The sequence below is a fragment of the Hyla sarda genome, chromosome 8 (assembly GCF_029499605.1).
Source record: "Hyla sarda isolate aHylSar1 chromosome 8, aHylSar1.hap1, whole genome shotgun sequence".
Classification (NCBI taxonomy): domain Eukaryota; kingdom Metazoa; phylum Chordata; class Amphibia; order Anura; family Hylidae; genus Hyla; species Hyla sarda.
This window is the reverse complement of record NC_079196.1, coordinates 18,938,619-18,953,338: the sequence shown is the minus strand read 5'-3', so window position 1 is coordinate 18,953,338 and position 14,720 is coordinate 18,938,619. Positions and strand designations below refer to the sequence as shown.

General features: G+C 39.7%; 2 protein-coding genes across 6 annotated transcripts in view; one reads left to right on the top strand and one right to left on the bottom strand.

Moving 5' to 3' along the window:
- The window catches only part of DNPEP (aspartyl aminopeptidase), a 77,403-nt gene that overhangs the window by 26,467 nt on the left and 36,216 nt on the right, over positions 1 to 14,720 (bottom strand). The window contains exons 1-2 of one of the 3 annotated variants that reach the window (XM_056537028.1): positions 11,479 to 11,571; positions 185 to 275 (exon numbers count right to left, since the gene is read on the bottom strand). In XM_056537028.1, coding sequence (XP_056393003.1) covers positions 185 to 275; positions 11,479 to 11,556 — 169 coding nt within the window. In that variant the 5' untranslated portion in view covers positions 11,557 to 11,571. Of the gene's footprint in view, positions 1 to 184; positions 276 to 3,543; positions 3,745 to 11,478; positions 11,572 to 14,720 lie in introns of those variants that run through there. The other 2 variants (XM_056537029.1, XM_056537030.1) reach the window with 2 other exon arrangements.
- DES (desmin) overlaps positions 3,800 to 14,720 on the top strand; it is a 92,437-nt gene continuing 81,516 nt past the window's right edge. Inside the window, exon 1 of one of the 3 annotated variants that reach the window (XM_056537032.1) lies at positions 3,800 to 3,845. The gene's annotated coding sequence lies outside the window, so the exon portion shown is untranslated. Of the gene's footprint in view, positions 3,846 to 4,868; positions 5,005 to 6,945; positions 6,965 to 14,720 lie in introns of those variants that run through there. The other 2 variants (XM_056537033.1, XM_056537034.1) reach the window with 2 other exon arrangements.

Below are 14,720 nucleotides of genomic sequence, written 5' to 3'. Positions count from 1 at the left end.
GATGTTAGAATGAGGGAGCAGCAGAACGGAGGGATTTGTGAGCCCAAGACACATAAAAAAAAAAAAAAAGACATGTAAAGCAGCTGTATGATTTTTGGCAACAGCTGAAGGCACACTGTTTGGGAAGACCCCGGCCTAGAATGTACTGTTACTTTCCTTATCACAATGACATAAATTCTCTTACCATGATATGGAGAAACTCCGCGATTCAGAAACTTCAGAAACTCCTTGGCAGCCGCCTGAGCTGCTTCCCGTGTTCCCTTCATGGCTGCGACCTATAGCGAGAATAAAAAAAATAAATAATGATATAGCTGATGTACGTGTGAGAACTGCAACTTAAAGGGGTTAACTAGGAAAAAACTTTTTTCTTATATATCTATATATATATATATATATATATATATATATATATCTATATCTATATCTATATATATATATATATATATATATATATATATATATAGATATAATTTGTAAATTACTTCTATTAAAAAATCTTAATCCTTTCAGTACTTATGAGCTTCTGAAGTTAAGGTTGTTCTTTTCTGTCTAAGTGCTCTCTGATGACACGTGTCTCGGGAAACGCCCAGTTTAGAAGAGGTTTGCTATGGGGATTTGCTTCTAAACGGGGAAGTTCCCGAGACACGTGTCATCAGAGAGCACTTAGACAGAAAAGAACAACCTTAACTTCAGAAGCTCATAAGTACTGAAAGGATTAAGATTTTTTTTAAGTAGTAATTTACAAATCTGTTTAACTTTCTGGAACCAGTTGATATAGAAAAAAAGTTTTTTTTCCCTGGAATACCCCTTTAATTCTAAAACCATTTGACTAGGACTGTACAGATAAAAGTTTCTGGAAAAAAATTTTTTTTATTTGTGTTTTCTAATCAAATCATATTAATAACTTTAAAGCAGTGTTTCCCAACGTGGGTGCCTCCAACTGTTGCAAAACTACAACTCCCAGCATGCCCGGACAGCCGTTGGCTGTCCGGGCATGCTAGGAGTTGTAGTATTGCAACAGCTGGAGGCACCCATGTTGGGAAACACTGCTGCAATGCATTGATGAGCTGGGTCTGGTGCAAGGTTTTTCGCCACCCTAGGCAAAAGCTGATTTTGCTGCCTCCCCTTGACTCCGCCCATTGGCTCGTCCTTTGACACGCCCCACCTTACTACTGTGGTGACACACTGTAACAAGCCCTCTCCTCATGCTACTGGCTGAACGTGTTGGTTTTCTAACTTTCTTGCAGCAGGCAGAGCGGCGCCCCCATCAAGAGTGCGCTCTAGGCGGCTGCCTACTTTGCCTGTCTGCCGGAGCCTATTGTAGTAGCTCTCCACTCTGGAGCAGGAGAGACCCCTTTTATGCCTAAGGGTGCGTTCACACTACGGAATTCCACGAGCGGAGACCCGTGAGACCCGTTCCCACTGCGGAATTTTCACGGCGGACAATTCCGCCACTGAAATTGTTCCGCGCAAAGAAAGAACATGTTCATTCTTTGCGCAGATTCCACGAGCACTGCATAGCCGTCATGGTGGCCGTTCGCGGAATTCAGCGGAATATAAAATGACTCCCTTTTAAAGATCCGTACGAAGTTCCGTCTAAAAATCGGCAGTTACAAAATCCTATACGGCAGTTAGAAAATCCCATTATAGTCTATGGGATTTTTCTAATAGCCGTTTTAACAGGGGTTATCCAGGAAAAAAACTTTTTTGTATATATCAACTGGCTCCAGAAAGTTAAACAGATTTGTAAATTACTTCTATTAAAAAAAATCTTAATCCTTTCAGTACTTATGAGCTTCTGAAGTTGAGTTGTTCTTTTCTGTCTAAGTGCTCTCTGATGACACGTGTTTTGGGAACAGCCCAGTTTAGAAGCAAATCCCCATAGCAAAACCTCTTCTAAACTGGGCGTTTCCCGAGACACGTGTCATCAGAGAGCACTTAGACAGAAAAGAACAACCTTAACTTCAGAAGCTCATAAGTACTGAAAGGATTAAGATTTTTTAATAGAAGTAATGTACAAATCTGTTTAACTTTCTGGAGCCAGTTGATATATAAAAAATAATTTTTTCCTGGATAACCCCTTTAATAACGGCCGTTATTTTGTAACGGAAGATAGTACCGGAAGAAATAGCGAATGCACTATTTCTCCCGTTACTATCTTCCGTCACAAAATAATGGGCTAAAACGGCTATTAGAAAAATCTCATAGACTATAATGGGATTTTCTAACGGCCGTATAGGATTTTGTAACTGCCGTTTTACAGCCGATTTTCAGACGGAACTTCGTACGGATCTTTAAAACGGAGTAATTCTGTAGTGTGAAAGAAGCCTAACAGGGTATATAGAAAGTATCTGTCTTAAGAAGACAACTAGAAATGAGCGAACTTACAGTAAATTCGATTCGTCACGAACTTCTCGGCTCGGCAGTTGATGTCTTTTCCTGCATAAATTAGTTCAGCTTTCCGGTGCTCCGGTGGGCTGGAAAAGGTGGATACAGTCCTAGGAGACTCTTTCCTAGGACTGTATCCACCTTTTCCAGACCACCGGAAAGCTGAACTAATTTATGCAGGAAAAGTCAGCCACCGCCGAGCCGAGAAGTTCGTGACGAATCGAATTTACTGTAAGTTCGCTCATCTCTAAAGACAACACCTTATAGAAAAACCTGGGTCTACATAGCTTTTCCCCACTAATAAATGGCAAAAAAAAAAATGGAAAACAATTCTGAAAAATATTTGTAAAAAAAATAAAAATAAAAAAAAATAAAAAGTAGCAAAAATGGAGAAAAAAAACCAACAAATGTATATATATATATATATATATATATATATATATATATTAGAAAAAATAAGCAGAAAAACCAAAAATTTTGCAAGAAAAAAAATTTGCAAAATGAGAAATAAAATGCAAATAAAAACGTAATAAAAACAAAAATACACGCAGAAATTTTTTTTCGCAGAATGACGAACCATTCTTCCCAATAAACAAGTATTAGTGTATTTTCAGGCATATACCATTTTCTAAAGAAATGCATCATCTGCAAAACCGAGGAACAATTGCGTACGTATCTCTAACGTTACTGTGCTCTATGTAAGTCTATGGGAAAATCTTTTTGTCTGTGCGCACAGTATGTAACAAAAATAAATAAATTAATAATAAAAAAAAAAGTCTCCTTGGGCAGTGTTTCCCAACCAGGGTGCCTCCAGCTGTTGCAAAACTACAACTCCCAGCATGCCCGGACAGCCAGAGGCTGTCCGGGCATGCTGGGAGTTGTAGTTTTGCAACGGCTGCAGGCACACCAGTTGGGAAACACTGCCACAACCTAACTGTTGTAGAACTACTACTCCCAGCAGGAACTCACCCAAGCAAACCCATTGACCACAATGTATACAAGAGCTGTTCATCTCAAGCACTATATGAAGGATACAATGTTTATAAACAATGCACTATAAAGGATACAAAGTAACAGTCACTGGATACATTGTAGCACAGCAGGTTGTACACAGTCCCGGTCCATGCACTGTGTGAGCAGATCCGCAGCACTCACCTGCATGGTGAGTGTGAACAGTGTCTGTCACTGCTTGCAGCTGCCCTGGCTGTTCCTCTGTTCACTTCCTATACACCATATAGGAGCTGCTGAACGTTACACATCCCAGTGAGCGCCCTCTGGTGGACGGGAGGTTACACCGCAGGCAAAGTCACCGCAAACTGAAAGCAAAACTACTTGCCATCACGGCACGTGACTGGAGGTGAGGCGCTTACACTGTAACGGCACTGCAGCGCACGCACAATGTAATAAGGCTAGGTTCACACATCCGTTGGTTCCCGTCCCGATATTCACCCGTTCAGGTAAAATAACGGAACATGAAAAAAAAACGGGTTGCAAACGGGTCTAGTAACCCGTTTTTTTTTTAACCCCTTAAGGACCGGGGTTTTTTCCGTTTTTGCATTTTCGTTTTTTGCTCCTTGCCTTTAAAAAATCATAACTCTTTCAAATTTACACCTAAAAATCCATATGATGGCTTATTTTTTGCGCCACCAATTCTACTTTGTAATGACGTCATTCATTTTGCCCAAAAATCTACGGTGAAGCGGGAAAAAAAATCATTGTGCGACAAAATTGAAAAAAAAACGCTGTTTTGTAACTTTTGAGGGCTTCCGTTTCTACATAGTACATTTTTCGGTAAAAATGACACCTGATATGTATTCTGTAGGTCCATACAATTAAAATGATCCCCTACTTATATAGGTTTGATTTTGTCGGACTTCTGGAAAAAATCATAACTACGTGCAGGAAAATTAATACGTTTAAAATTGTCATCTTCTGACCCCTATAACTTTTTTATTTTTCCGTGTATGGGGCGGTATGAGGGCTAATTTTTTGCGCCGTGATCTGAAGTTTTTAACGGTACCATTTTTGCATTGATAGGACTTATTGATCAATTTTTTTGTGCGCACGCCATTGACCGAGCGGTTTAATTAATGATATATTTTTATAATTCGGACATTTCCGCACGCGGTGATACCACATATGTTTATTTTTATTTTTATTTACACTGTGTTTTTTTTTTTATTGGAAAAGGGGGGTGATTCAAACTTTTAATAGGGGAGGAGTTAAATGATCTTTATTCACTTTTTTTTTTCACTTTTTTTTTGCAGTGTTATAGGTCCCATATAACCCCGCGTTATATCAGAAGAGCAGGACCAAGGACGTACCGGTACGTCCTTGGTCCTTAAGGGGTTAAAGGGTACCTCTCATAAAAAAAAACTTTTGATATATTATAGATTAATGTATGCAGAATAACTTTACAATTGCATGTTATTAAAAAATATGCTTTTTTTTCTATTTAATTTTCCACTTTGAAGAAATGACCACTAGGGGTCTCCCTACCAGTCCTGGCAGCAAGCATTTCAGACTCATGCTGGAGTCCTAAACGTTACGAGCTGCCAGTCTGCTTTGTTCACTGCCACGGAGCAGTCATTCGCCGATCGGACATCGAGGAGGCAGGTAGGGTCCCTCTCGGTGTCCTGTAAGCTGTTCGGGACGCCGCGATTTCACCGTGGCTGTCCCGAACAGCCCGACTGAGCAGCCGGGATACTTTCACTTCAGACGCGGCGGTCAGCTTTGATCGACGCGTCTGAAGGGTTAATACAGGGCATCACCGCGATCGGTGATGTCCTGTATTAGCCGCGGGTCCCAGTCGTTGATAGCCGCCGGGACCGACCCGATATATCGCGGGGTCACGCATATCGCGGGAAGGCGGCGGAGGACGTAAATATACGTCCTTCGTCGTTAAGGGGTTAACGGTTGAAAACTCCTATATTATATCCGTTTGCACCCGTTTTAATCCGTTAATCCTTTAATCCGTTAATTCCTGGTTCATGCCACCTCTTCTGAGCATGCTCAGAAGAAAATAGAGGTGAAAAACGGATTGAAATGGACGGCGACAAACGGGTACATTAAAGGGTAACCCGTTTCCCATAGACTTCAGTGTTAAATTTAAAAGACCAGTTTTTCACCCGTTATTTTTGACGGGCAAAAAATTTGTGCATGGAACGTCTTTCGGCCGTCAAAAATAACGGGTTAGAAACATAACGGGTGTAAACGGGTGATAAAGGACTGTAAAAAAAATCCCATTGACATCAATGGGATCTGTTTACAGCCCTTTACAACCCCTTTGCAAAATCAGCAAACGGGTAGCATAATGGGCATTTTTTGACAGGAGCAGGCATTCATTTTTTTGAATGAGCCTTAAAAAAAATAATAATAATAAAAAAATTATATATATATATTCATTCATTCACACACACACATACATACATACACATATATATATATATATATATATATATATATATATATATATATATAATATATATATCTACCGGAGTAGGTGGTGTGAGGAGCTGCTTTGCATATTCCTTACATTCATATATATATATATATATATATATATATATATATATATACAGGGGTCAAGTCCTGGGGAGAAAAAGTGCAGGAACTCACCCACGATTTCCACTAAAGGGCTGGTCCTGCAGGACTCCTGCTAATGGGAACAGTGTACCTGCTGTGGAAAAAGTGCAGGAACTCAGTTTCCATGCTTTCCTGCAGGACTTGAGCCCTGTAGATATCTGTCCGGCCATGCAGAGAGTTGTAGTTTTGCTACAGCTGGAGATACCCTGGTTGGGAAACACTGCTCTAAACCTATGGCTTTCCAGCTGTTGCACAACTACAACTCCCATCATGCCCTGACAGTCTTCTGTAGAGTGCTGGGTTAAAGACTATTGCTTTAGATCACTATTCTCCAACCAGTGGCTCTTGAGCTGTTGCACAACTACAACTCCCAGCATGCCCCGACAGTCTTCTGTAGAGTGCTGGGTTGACAAATTGGAGACTTTTGCTTTAGATCAGTGTTCTCTAATCTATGACTCTACAACTCCCAGCATGCCCGGACAGCCAATGGCTTTTCTTAGAAAAAGAAATAACAAAAAGAAGGCTCAAAATCTTGTTTTCTATAAAAATCTTCTTTGACCCATTTTTTCTCTCTTTAGTCCCAGAAAAAATATCCTAAATCCTGTGCTGATTAATTTCATACTATATCTCTATAGAGGTCAGAGCTATATCTCTATAGAAGTCACAATTTATTTATTTTTTTTCTCCCTGTGCCCTTTTACTTAGCTCAGTGTTTTTCTACCAGGGTGCCTCCAGCTGTTGTGAAAGAACTTCCTCTCTATTATATAGCAGCTGATAAGTACTGGAAGGATTAAGATTTTTTAATAGAAGTAATTTACAAATCTGTTTAACTTTCTGCCACCAGTTGATTTGAAAACATTTTTTTTTTTTTTATCTGGAGTACCCCTTTAATATAAATTATCAAGTGAATCAGTGTAGAATGTTGGAGTTTGCTAGTGAAAATATTTATGTTCATCTTCTACAGATGCTTCTTGTCGCTATCCATGGAATGGTATTTATGCAGTCTGATTAGTTTTCTGTATAAGAGTTATATATATATACACACACACATTTGTAGCAAATTCTCTGTCTTATATACTTTCTTGTCTCTATCTCATATCTATCTATCTATCTCATATCTATCTATCTATCTCATATCTATCTATCTCATATTTATCTCATATCTATCTATCTCATATCTATCTATCTCATATCTATCTATCTCATATCTATCTATCTCATATCTGTCTATCTCATATCTACATATCTATCTCATATCTATCTATCTCATATCTATCTATCTCATATCTATCTCATATCTATCTATCTATCTCATATCTATCTATCTATCTCAAATCTATCTATCTCATATCTATCTCATATCTATCTATCTATCTATCTATCTATCTCATATCTATCTCATATCTATCTATCTCATATCTATCTATCTATCTCATATCTATCTATCTATCTCATATCTATCTATCTATCTATCTATCTCATATCTATCTATCTCATATCTATCTATCTATCTATCTATCTATCTCATATCTATCTATCTATCTATCTATCTCTCATATCTATCTATCTCATATCTATCTATCTATCTATCTATCTCATATCTATCTATCTCATATCTATCTATCTATCTCATATCTATCTATCTATCTCATATCTATCTATCTATCTCATATCTATCTATCTATCTCATATCTATCTATCTATCTCATATCTATCTATCTATCTATCTATCTCATATCTATCTATCTCATATCTATCTATCTATCTCATATCTATCTAATACAAAAAAAAAGTTGGCCAGCACATACTGATACACAACTATTGTATGCCAGGTCCATACAGGTGCATGCTACAAGGCTAAATATACACAAACAGGAGAATACAGCAGCATACTGCTAGCACAAAGATACAGATAAAACATAAAATTATATAATGCTATATACCAATATAGCATTTCATGTTTTATCTGTATCTTTGTGCTAGCAGTATGCTGCTGTATTCTCCTGTCTATCAGGGACCGACCAGGGGACAGGGAGAGTGAGCCCTAAACTGACCCTAAAACATCTCTCCCTGCCTACTTGCCCATCCATCCTAAACGATGGATCGACAACTGGGCGCCGGTCCCTTCCTGCGCTAAAGTGCAGTGCCGTAAAAACACATAATATACATAGTCGGTCACAGACCAGAACAGAAACAGAGAACTACTAGAAAACCGGATATACCAAACAGAATACAAATACCAACAGGGCAGAATATAGTGACTTAACAAACAGTTCATAAACCGGATATTAGCTAAACAGCAGACATGATAAAATGAACAAGACTAGGCATGATGAGTATACAGCAGAATCCAGGAGATGAAGGGGATAAACAGAAGAACTGAGATCCAAAACACTAAACTGAACAGGAGAGTTATCAAAACTATCACAAGCAGGTACAGATGTTCACACTAGTACACAGAACATACAAACTGGACTCCCCACTCCACTACAGGAGTAGCCATTAATAATTAATAAAACCAAATAGGCTACTGGCCAGCGTACACTCCACCATGTGGACAAAATCTGACCCATTAGGAAACGGAAATATAATACATGAAACACTACACTAGAACCGGATGAGTCTGAATAGACTCCAGAACAGGAATAAAACATACAGGGCAAAGGTAACAAGCATGACTCAGACATAGTGTGAACACCGACAAAGCTGAATAGACATAATCCTAAAACCGACTAATGTAACACAGACTTAAATACAAGGAGCATGCTATAAACCATGGCTAAAAACCCAGATAAAATGACAAGATAAATACAAGGAAAATGCTCAAGCAGACATAGTCAGAATACAGACATAGTGGTATTGCACTCAATAACCAGCCCCATAATGCAGGAGAACTCTGGCTAAATCACTCCACCCGAGTACTCATTCTCTCAGAGCATTAACTATTCCCTATCCAGGTGGAATAGCAAACTGCTCTGAACAAACTAGTGTGTGAATACACACGTAAACAGAAAAATACAAGAACAAATAAATGGACATTACACTATCTCATATCTATCTATCTCACATTTATCTCATATCTATCTATGTATATCATATCTATCTATCTCATATCTATCTATCTCATATCTATCTATCTATCTATCTCATATCCATCTATCTCATATCTATCTAGATACAATTGTAGCAAATTATCTGTCTTATATGCTTTCTTGTCTCTTTTTATAGAACAGTATTTATGCAGTCTGGTTAGTTTTCCATAAAAGATATATATATATTAAATACAGTGGTAGCAAATTCTCAGCTGTATTCTATATACTTGTTTGCCATCTATCTATCTCATATCTATCTATCTCATATCTATCTATCTATCTATCTATCTATCTATCTCATATCTATCTATCTATCTCATATCTATCTATCTCATATCTATCTATCTCATAATCTATCTATCTATCCATCTCATATCTATCCATCTCATATCTATCCATCTCATATCTATCCATATATCTCATATCTATCTATTTATCTCATATCTATCTATCTATCTATCTATCTATCTATCTATCTATCTATCGCATATCTATCTATCTCATATCTATCTATCTATCTCATATCTATCTATCTCTCTATCTATCTCATATCTATCTATCTCATATCGATCTATCTATCTCTCTATCTATCTATCTCATATCTATTTATCTATGCGCAATCTGATAAGTTTTCCGTATAAGTTAAATTATAAGCAAATTCTCAGTTGTGTCTTATATACTTACTTACTGGTTGTATTTTAGAATTTCTTTACATTCAGGATGAGAACAATCATCTAGCAGCTGCTCGTATGTCCTCTTCTAATGCTTCTCACAACTGAGGAGTCGCTACAGTGGTGCCCACGACGCCCTGCGAACTCCATATTGATACATCATACTGACACATATAACTGCATTGTTCTCCAACCAATGTGCTTCCAGCTGTTGAAAAAACTACAACTCCCAGCATGCCCAGACAGCCAACCACTGTCCAAGCATGCTGGGAATTGTAGTTTTTGCAACAGCTGGAGACACACTGGTTAGTAAACACTGCATTACTGGTACACAGATGGTATACTTAAAACCTCCATTTACTTCTATAGCACTATTGCACCTTAAAATACATTTATTTTAGCACTTGTAGTGCGCTGCTGTCATTTTTGTGTTTGTACTTTGATACATTGTAGCTTTGTTTTACTTGGTTGTAAAAGCTTCAGCAACAATATTTCCCTATTTAAAGTGTGGTATTCAAACTTAAATTTTTATTAGAAACGTTCACTCATTTAAGCAATAACAAAGTATTTATTTTTATTGAATTTTTTAAATTCAAGAATTATTGTAAAAAAATTTTTTTTTAGCAAATTTCATAACAAAAACACATCAATTGCTAAAAAAAAAAAAAAAAAAAAAAATATTAATAAATAAAAATCCGCAACAACATTTTTGATAAGCAGGCACAGCAATGGACATATAGGATGGGATTCTATCGTGTATGGATTCTTACGAAAAATGGCGACATGCTGTGGCGTTCTGCGCCCTCACATCTCTCCGCCCGCCACCTCTAATCGCCCTCCGCTCCATCTACTTCGGAAAAGATATCAGCCTTTAGACTCTTACCTCGGATGACCTGTCTCCTACCATCGCAGCTCACCCCCACCCTTGCGCCCCCCAATTCCCACTTCTAGGCTACAGCCAATAGATGGCGCGTATACATATTTTATTATCCCTTATCCTCCGGCCCCATGTACATCCATCACTTACATAACGCCTCTCTTCTGCCATAGTAATTCCTTATTCTGCTTAGTGCTGACCTACATATCCCGGAGAGTGACGTGCGGCGCGGTCACAGCTTTAGCCCCGGTCGTCGAAAATGCCGCCCACGCCTCCATGTTCTGAGCCTCAAATAGCATCTTTGTAATACAACCTGCCGCCATTCTGCACACCCAAAATATTCTGCGCCCCCAACACCCAACCATTCTGCACCCCAATACGTCAAACTATTCCGCACCCCCCAAAAACCTATACACTTTCAAAATAATTTCTATCGCTACGTAAAGAAAAAATAGTGAGGATAAAATCCGCTTCAATGGCGGATAATTACCAAATGATTTCATTATAATAATTTGAAGCAACAGCCCGGTAGCGGTGACCGCTGGGCTCGACGATGCGTCTATTGACCCAGAATAACTGGTGCGGGGCGGGGGGTCGATAGCTGCAAAAAAAAAAAAAAATTTGGGATCTTCGCATGTCAATCTAGACATACAGTAGCTTCCAATGGCGACCTATAGATGTAGCAGAGCTGACCGCGTTATTTGTGCGTTGGATGAATAAACGTTGAAATGAGAACATAACACAAGTCGTGGCCAATGAACTCGGCTCTGCTAGATGTGTCTCCAGAAAAAAGAGATTATTTTAGAGGATAACCGCACCTGTCTTATGGGACCGGGGACAAGGACAGGGGGAGAGGTACCTGTACCTGCATGTCGGTGTAGCTGCCCTCTTCCCAGCCTCTCTTGCCCAGGCGAAGGAGTTTGAGATTGCCACCAGCTGCCATCTCCGCTCAGTGCTCACCCTCTGAACAGGCTGTGCAGAATGTGCGCTTGGGTATGTGCGTGTGACAGTGTGTGTGTGCATGCATGCGTGTGTAAATGTGTGCTCCACATAGAGGCGGGGGCTGTACATGGAGAGAAAAGGGGGGGCAGGCAAGGATTAGTGAGGTGCGGCCAGTGACAAATGAGAACACGCTGAGGCAAGCAGTCCTGGGCAAACTTTGAACCTAATTGTATATATAAAAGATGGTGCCCAATGCAAATACCTATAGGGGAGGCTTAGCCGACTTGTCACAGCTCAGCAGCATCATGAATGGGCTCATCCTCTACCACTAACAGGAGAGGCCCCGATGACCCACGTCAGTCATCACACATGTAACATGTCTGACTCATCATTCAGACTACATCATGTGGATGTGACCGCAACACAGGAGCCCCCCCATCCCACAAAAGGGGGACTATTAGAAAGTTATACCGATTCCAGCTTCTGTAGCACCTTGTTATAAAGGGTATATCTAAATGTGTAGGTGCCCACAATCGGGACATTTCCCCAAATTTATAGAAATTGACAACCTTCTAAAAACATGACATCGTACATTTGTGGATAGAACGGTTTAGGTTTTAGTTTATGTTTTTTAATGTATTGCTGTCATACTCCTGGTGGTCTAGAGTGGCTAAGTGGAGATAGAAGGATATTTCTGATAATATGCAAAATGTGTGTGTGTGTGTATATATACAGTCATGGCCGTAAATGTTGGCGCCCCTGAAATTTTTCTAGAAAATGAAGTACTTCTCACAGGAAAGGATTGCAGTAACACATGTTTTGCTATACACATGATTATTTACTTTGTGTGTACTGGAACAAAACCAAAAAAGGGAAGAAAAAAAGCAAATTTCACACCAAACTCCAAAAATGGGCTGGACAAAATTATTGGCACCCTTAACTTAATATTTGGTTGCACACCCATTGGAAAAAATAACCGAAATCAGTGGCTTCCTATAACCATCAATAAGCTTCTTACACCTCTCAGCCGGAATGTTGGACTCTTCCTTTACAAACTGCTCCAGGTCTCTCTTATTGGAAGGCGCCTTTTCCCAACAGCAATTTTAAGATCTCTCCACAGGTGATCAATGGGATTTAGATCTGGACTCATTGCTGACACTTCAGAACTCTCCAGCGCTTTGTTGCCATCCATTTCTGGGGGCTTTTTGACGTATGTTTGGGGTCATTGTCATGCTGGAAGACCCAAGATCTCGGACGCAAACCCAGCTTTTTGACACTGGACTGTACGGCGTGACCCAAAATCCATTGGTAATCGTCAGATTTCATGATGCCTTGTACACATTCAAGGCCCCCAGTGCCAGAGGCAGCAACACAACCCCAAAACATCATTGACCCTCCACCATATTTCACTGTAGGTACTGTGTTCTTTTCTTTGTAGGCCTCATTCCATTTTCGGTAAACAGTAGAATGATGGGCTTTACCAAAAAGCTCTATCTTGGTCTCATCTGTTCACAAGACGTTTTCCCACAAGGATTTTGATAAAATGTAGTCTTGCTATTTTATGTCTCTGTGTCAGCAGTGGGGTCCTCCTGGGTCTCCTCCATAGTGGGGTCTTCCTGGGTCTCCTCCATAGTGGGGTCCTCCTGGGTCTCCTCCATAGTGGGGTCCTCCTGGGTCTCCTCCATAGAGTTTCATTTCATTTAAATGTCGATGGATAGTTTGGGCTGACACTGATGCTCCCTGAGCCTGCAAGACAGCTTGAATATCTTTGGAACTTGTTTGGGGCTGCTTATCCACCATCCGGACTATCCTGCATTGACACCTTTCATTAATTTTTCTCTTCCGTCCACCCCCAGGGAGATTAGCTACAGTGCCATGGGTTGCAAACTTCTTGATAAAGTTGCGCACTGTGGACAAAGGCAAATTTAGATCTCTGGAGATGGACTTGTAACCTTGAGATTGTTGATATTTTTCCACAATTTTGGTTCTCAAGTCCTAAGACAGTTCTCTTCTCCTCTTTCTGTTGTCCATGCTTAGTGTAGCGCACACACAGACACACAATGCAAAGACTAAGTGAACTTCTCTTCTTTTTATCTGTTTTCAGGTGTGATTTTTATATTGCCCACACCTGTTACTTGCCCCAGGTGAGTATAAAGGAGCATCACATGCTTGAAACAATCTTATTTTTCCACAATTTTGAAAGGGTGCCAATAATTTTGTCCAGACCATTTTTGGAGTTTGGTGACATTATGTCCAATTTGCTTTTTTTCCTCCCTTTTTTGGTTTAGTTCCAATACACACAAAGGGAATAAACATGTGTATAGCAAAACATGTGTTACTGCAATCCTTTTCTGTGAGAAATACTTCATTTTCTTGAAAAATTTCAGGGGTGCCTGATCAAATGTTTGGGCATCCCAGGTAAAAATGTGTATTACTGTGCATAAAGAAGCCAAGGAAAGATGGAAAAATCTCCAAAAGGCATCAAATTACAGATTACACATTCTTATAATATGTCAACAAAAGTTAGATTTTATTTCCATCATTTACACTTTCAAAATAACAAAAAACAAAAAATGGCGTCTGCAAAAGTTTGGGCACCCTGCAGAATTTATAGCATGCACTGCCCCCTTTGCAAAGCTGAGACCTGCCAGTGTCATGGATTGTTCTCAATCATCATCTGGGAAGACCACAGGTGATGTCAATCTCAAAGGTTTTAAATTCCCAGACTCATCTGACCTTGCCCCAACAATCAGCACCATGGGTTCTTCTAAGGCCTCTTTCACACTATGAAATAGTTCCGTTTAGGAACTTCCGTCACAAGTCCCGTCACTATTTTGGGGAAAACCCCTGACGGCCGGGACTAAATCGCATTGCAGCCTATGGGATTTTGTAACTGCCCGTTTGCACCCGTAAATGCCCGTAATGCATTACGGACGTTATACAGTGACGGGACATCGTGGCGGAAAAATTACTGCATGATGAATTACTGCATTACGGGCATTTACGGGTGCAAAAGGGCAGTTATAAAATCCCATAGGCTGCAATGCGATTTAGTCCCGGCCGTCAGGGGTTTTGTAACAGCCGGTTTTCCCCGAAATAGTGACGGGACTTGTGACGGAAGTTCCTAAACGGAACTATTTCATAGTGTGAAAGAGGCCTAAGCAG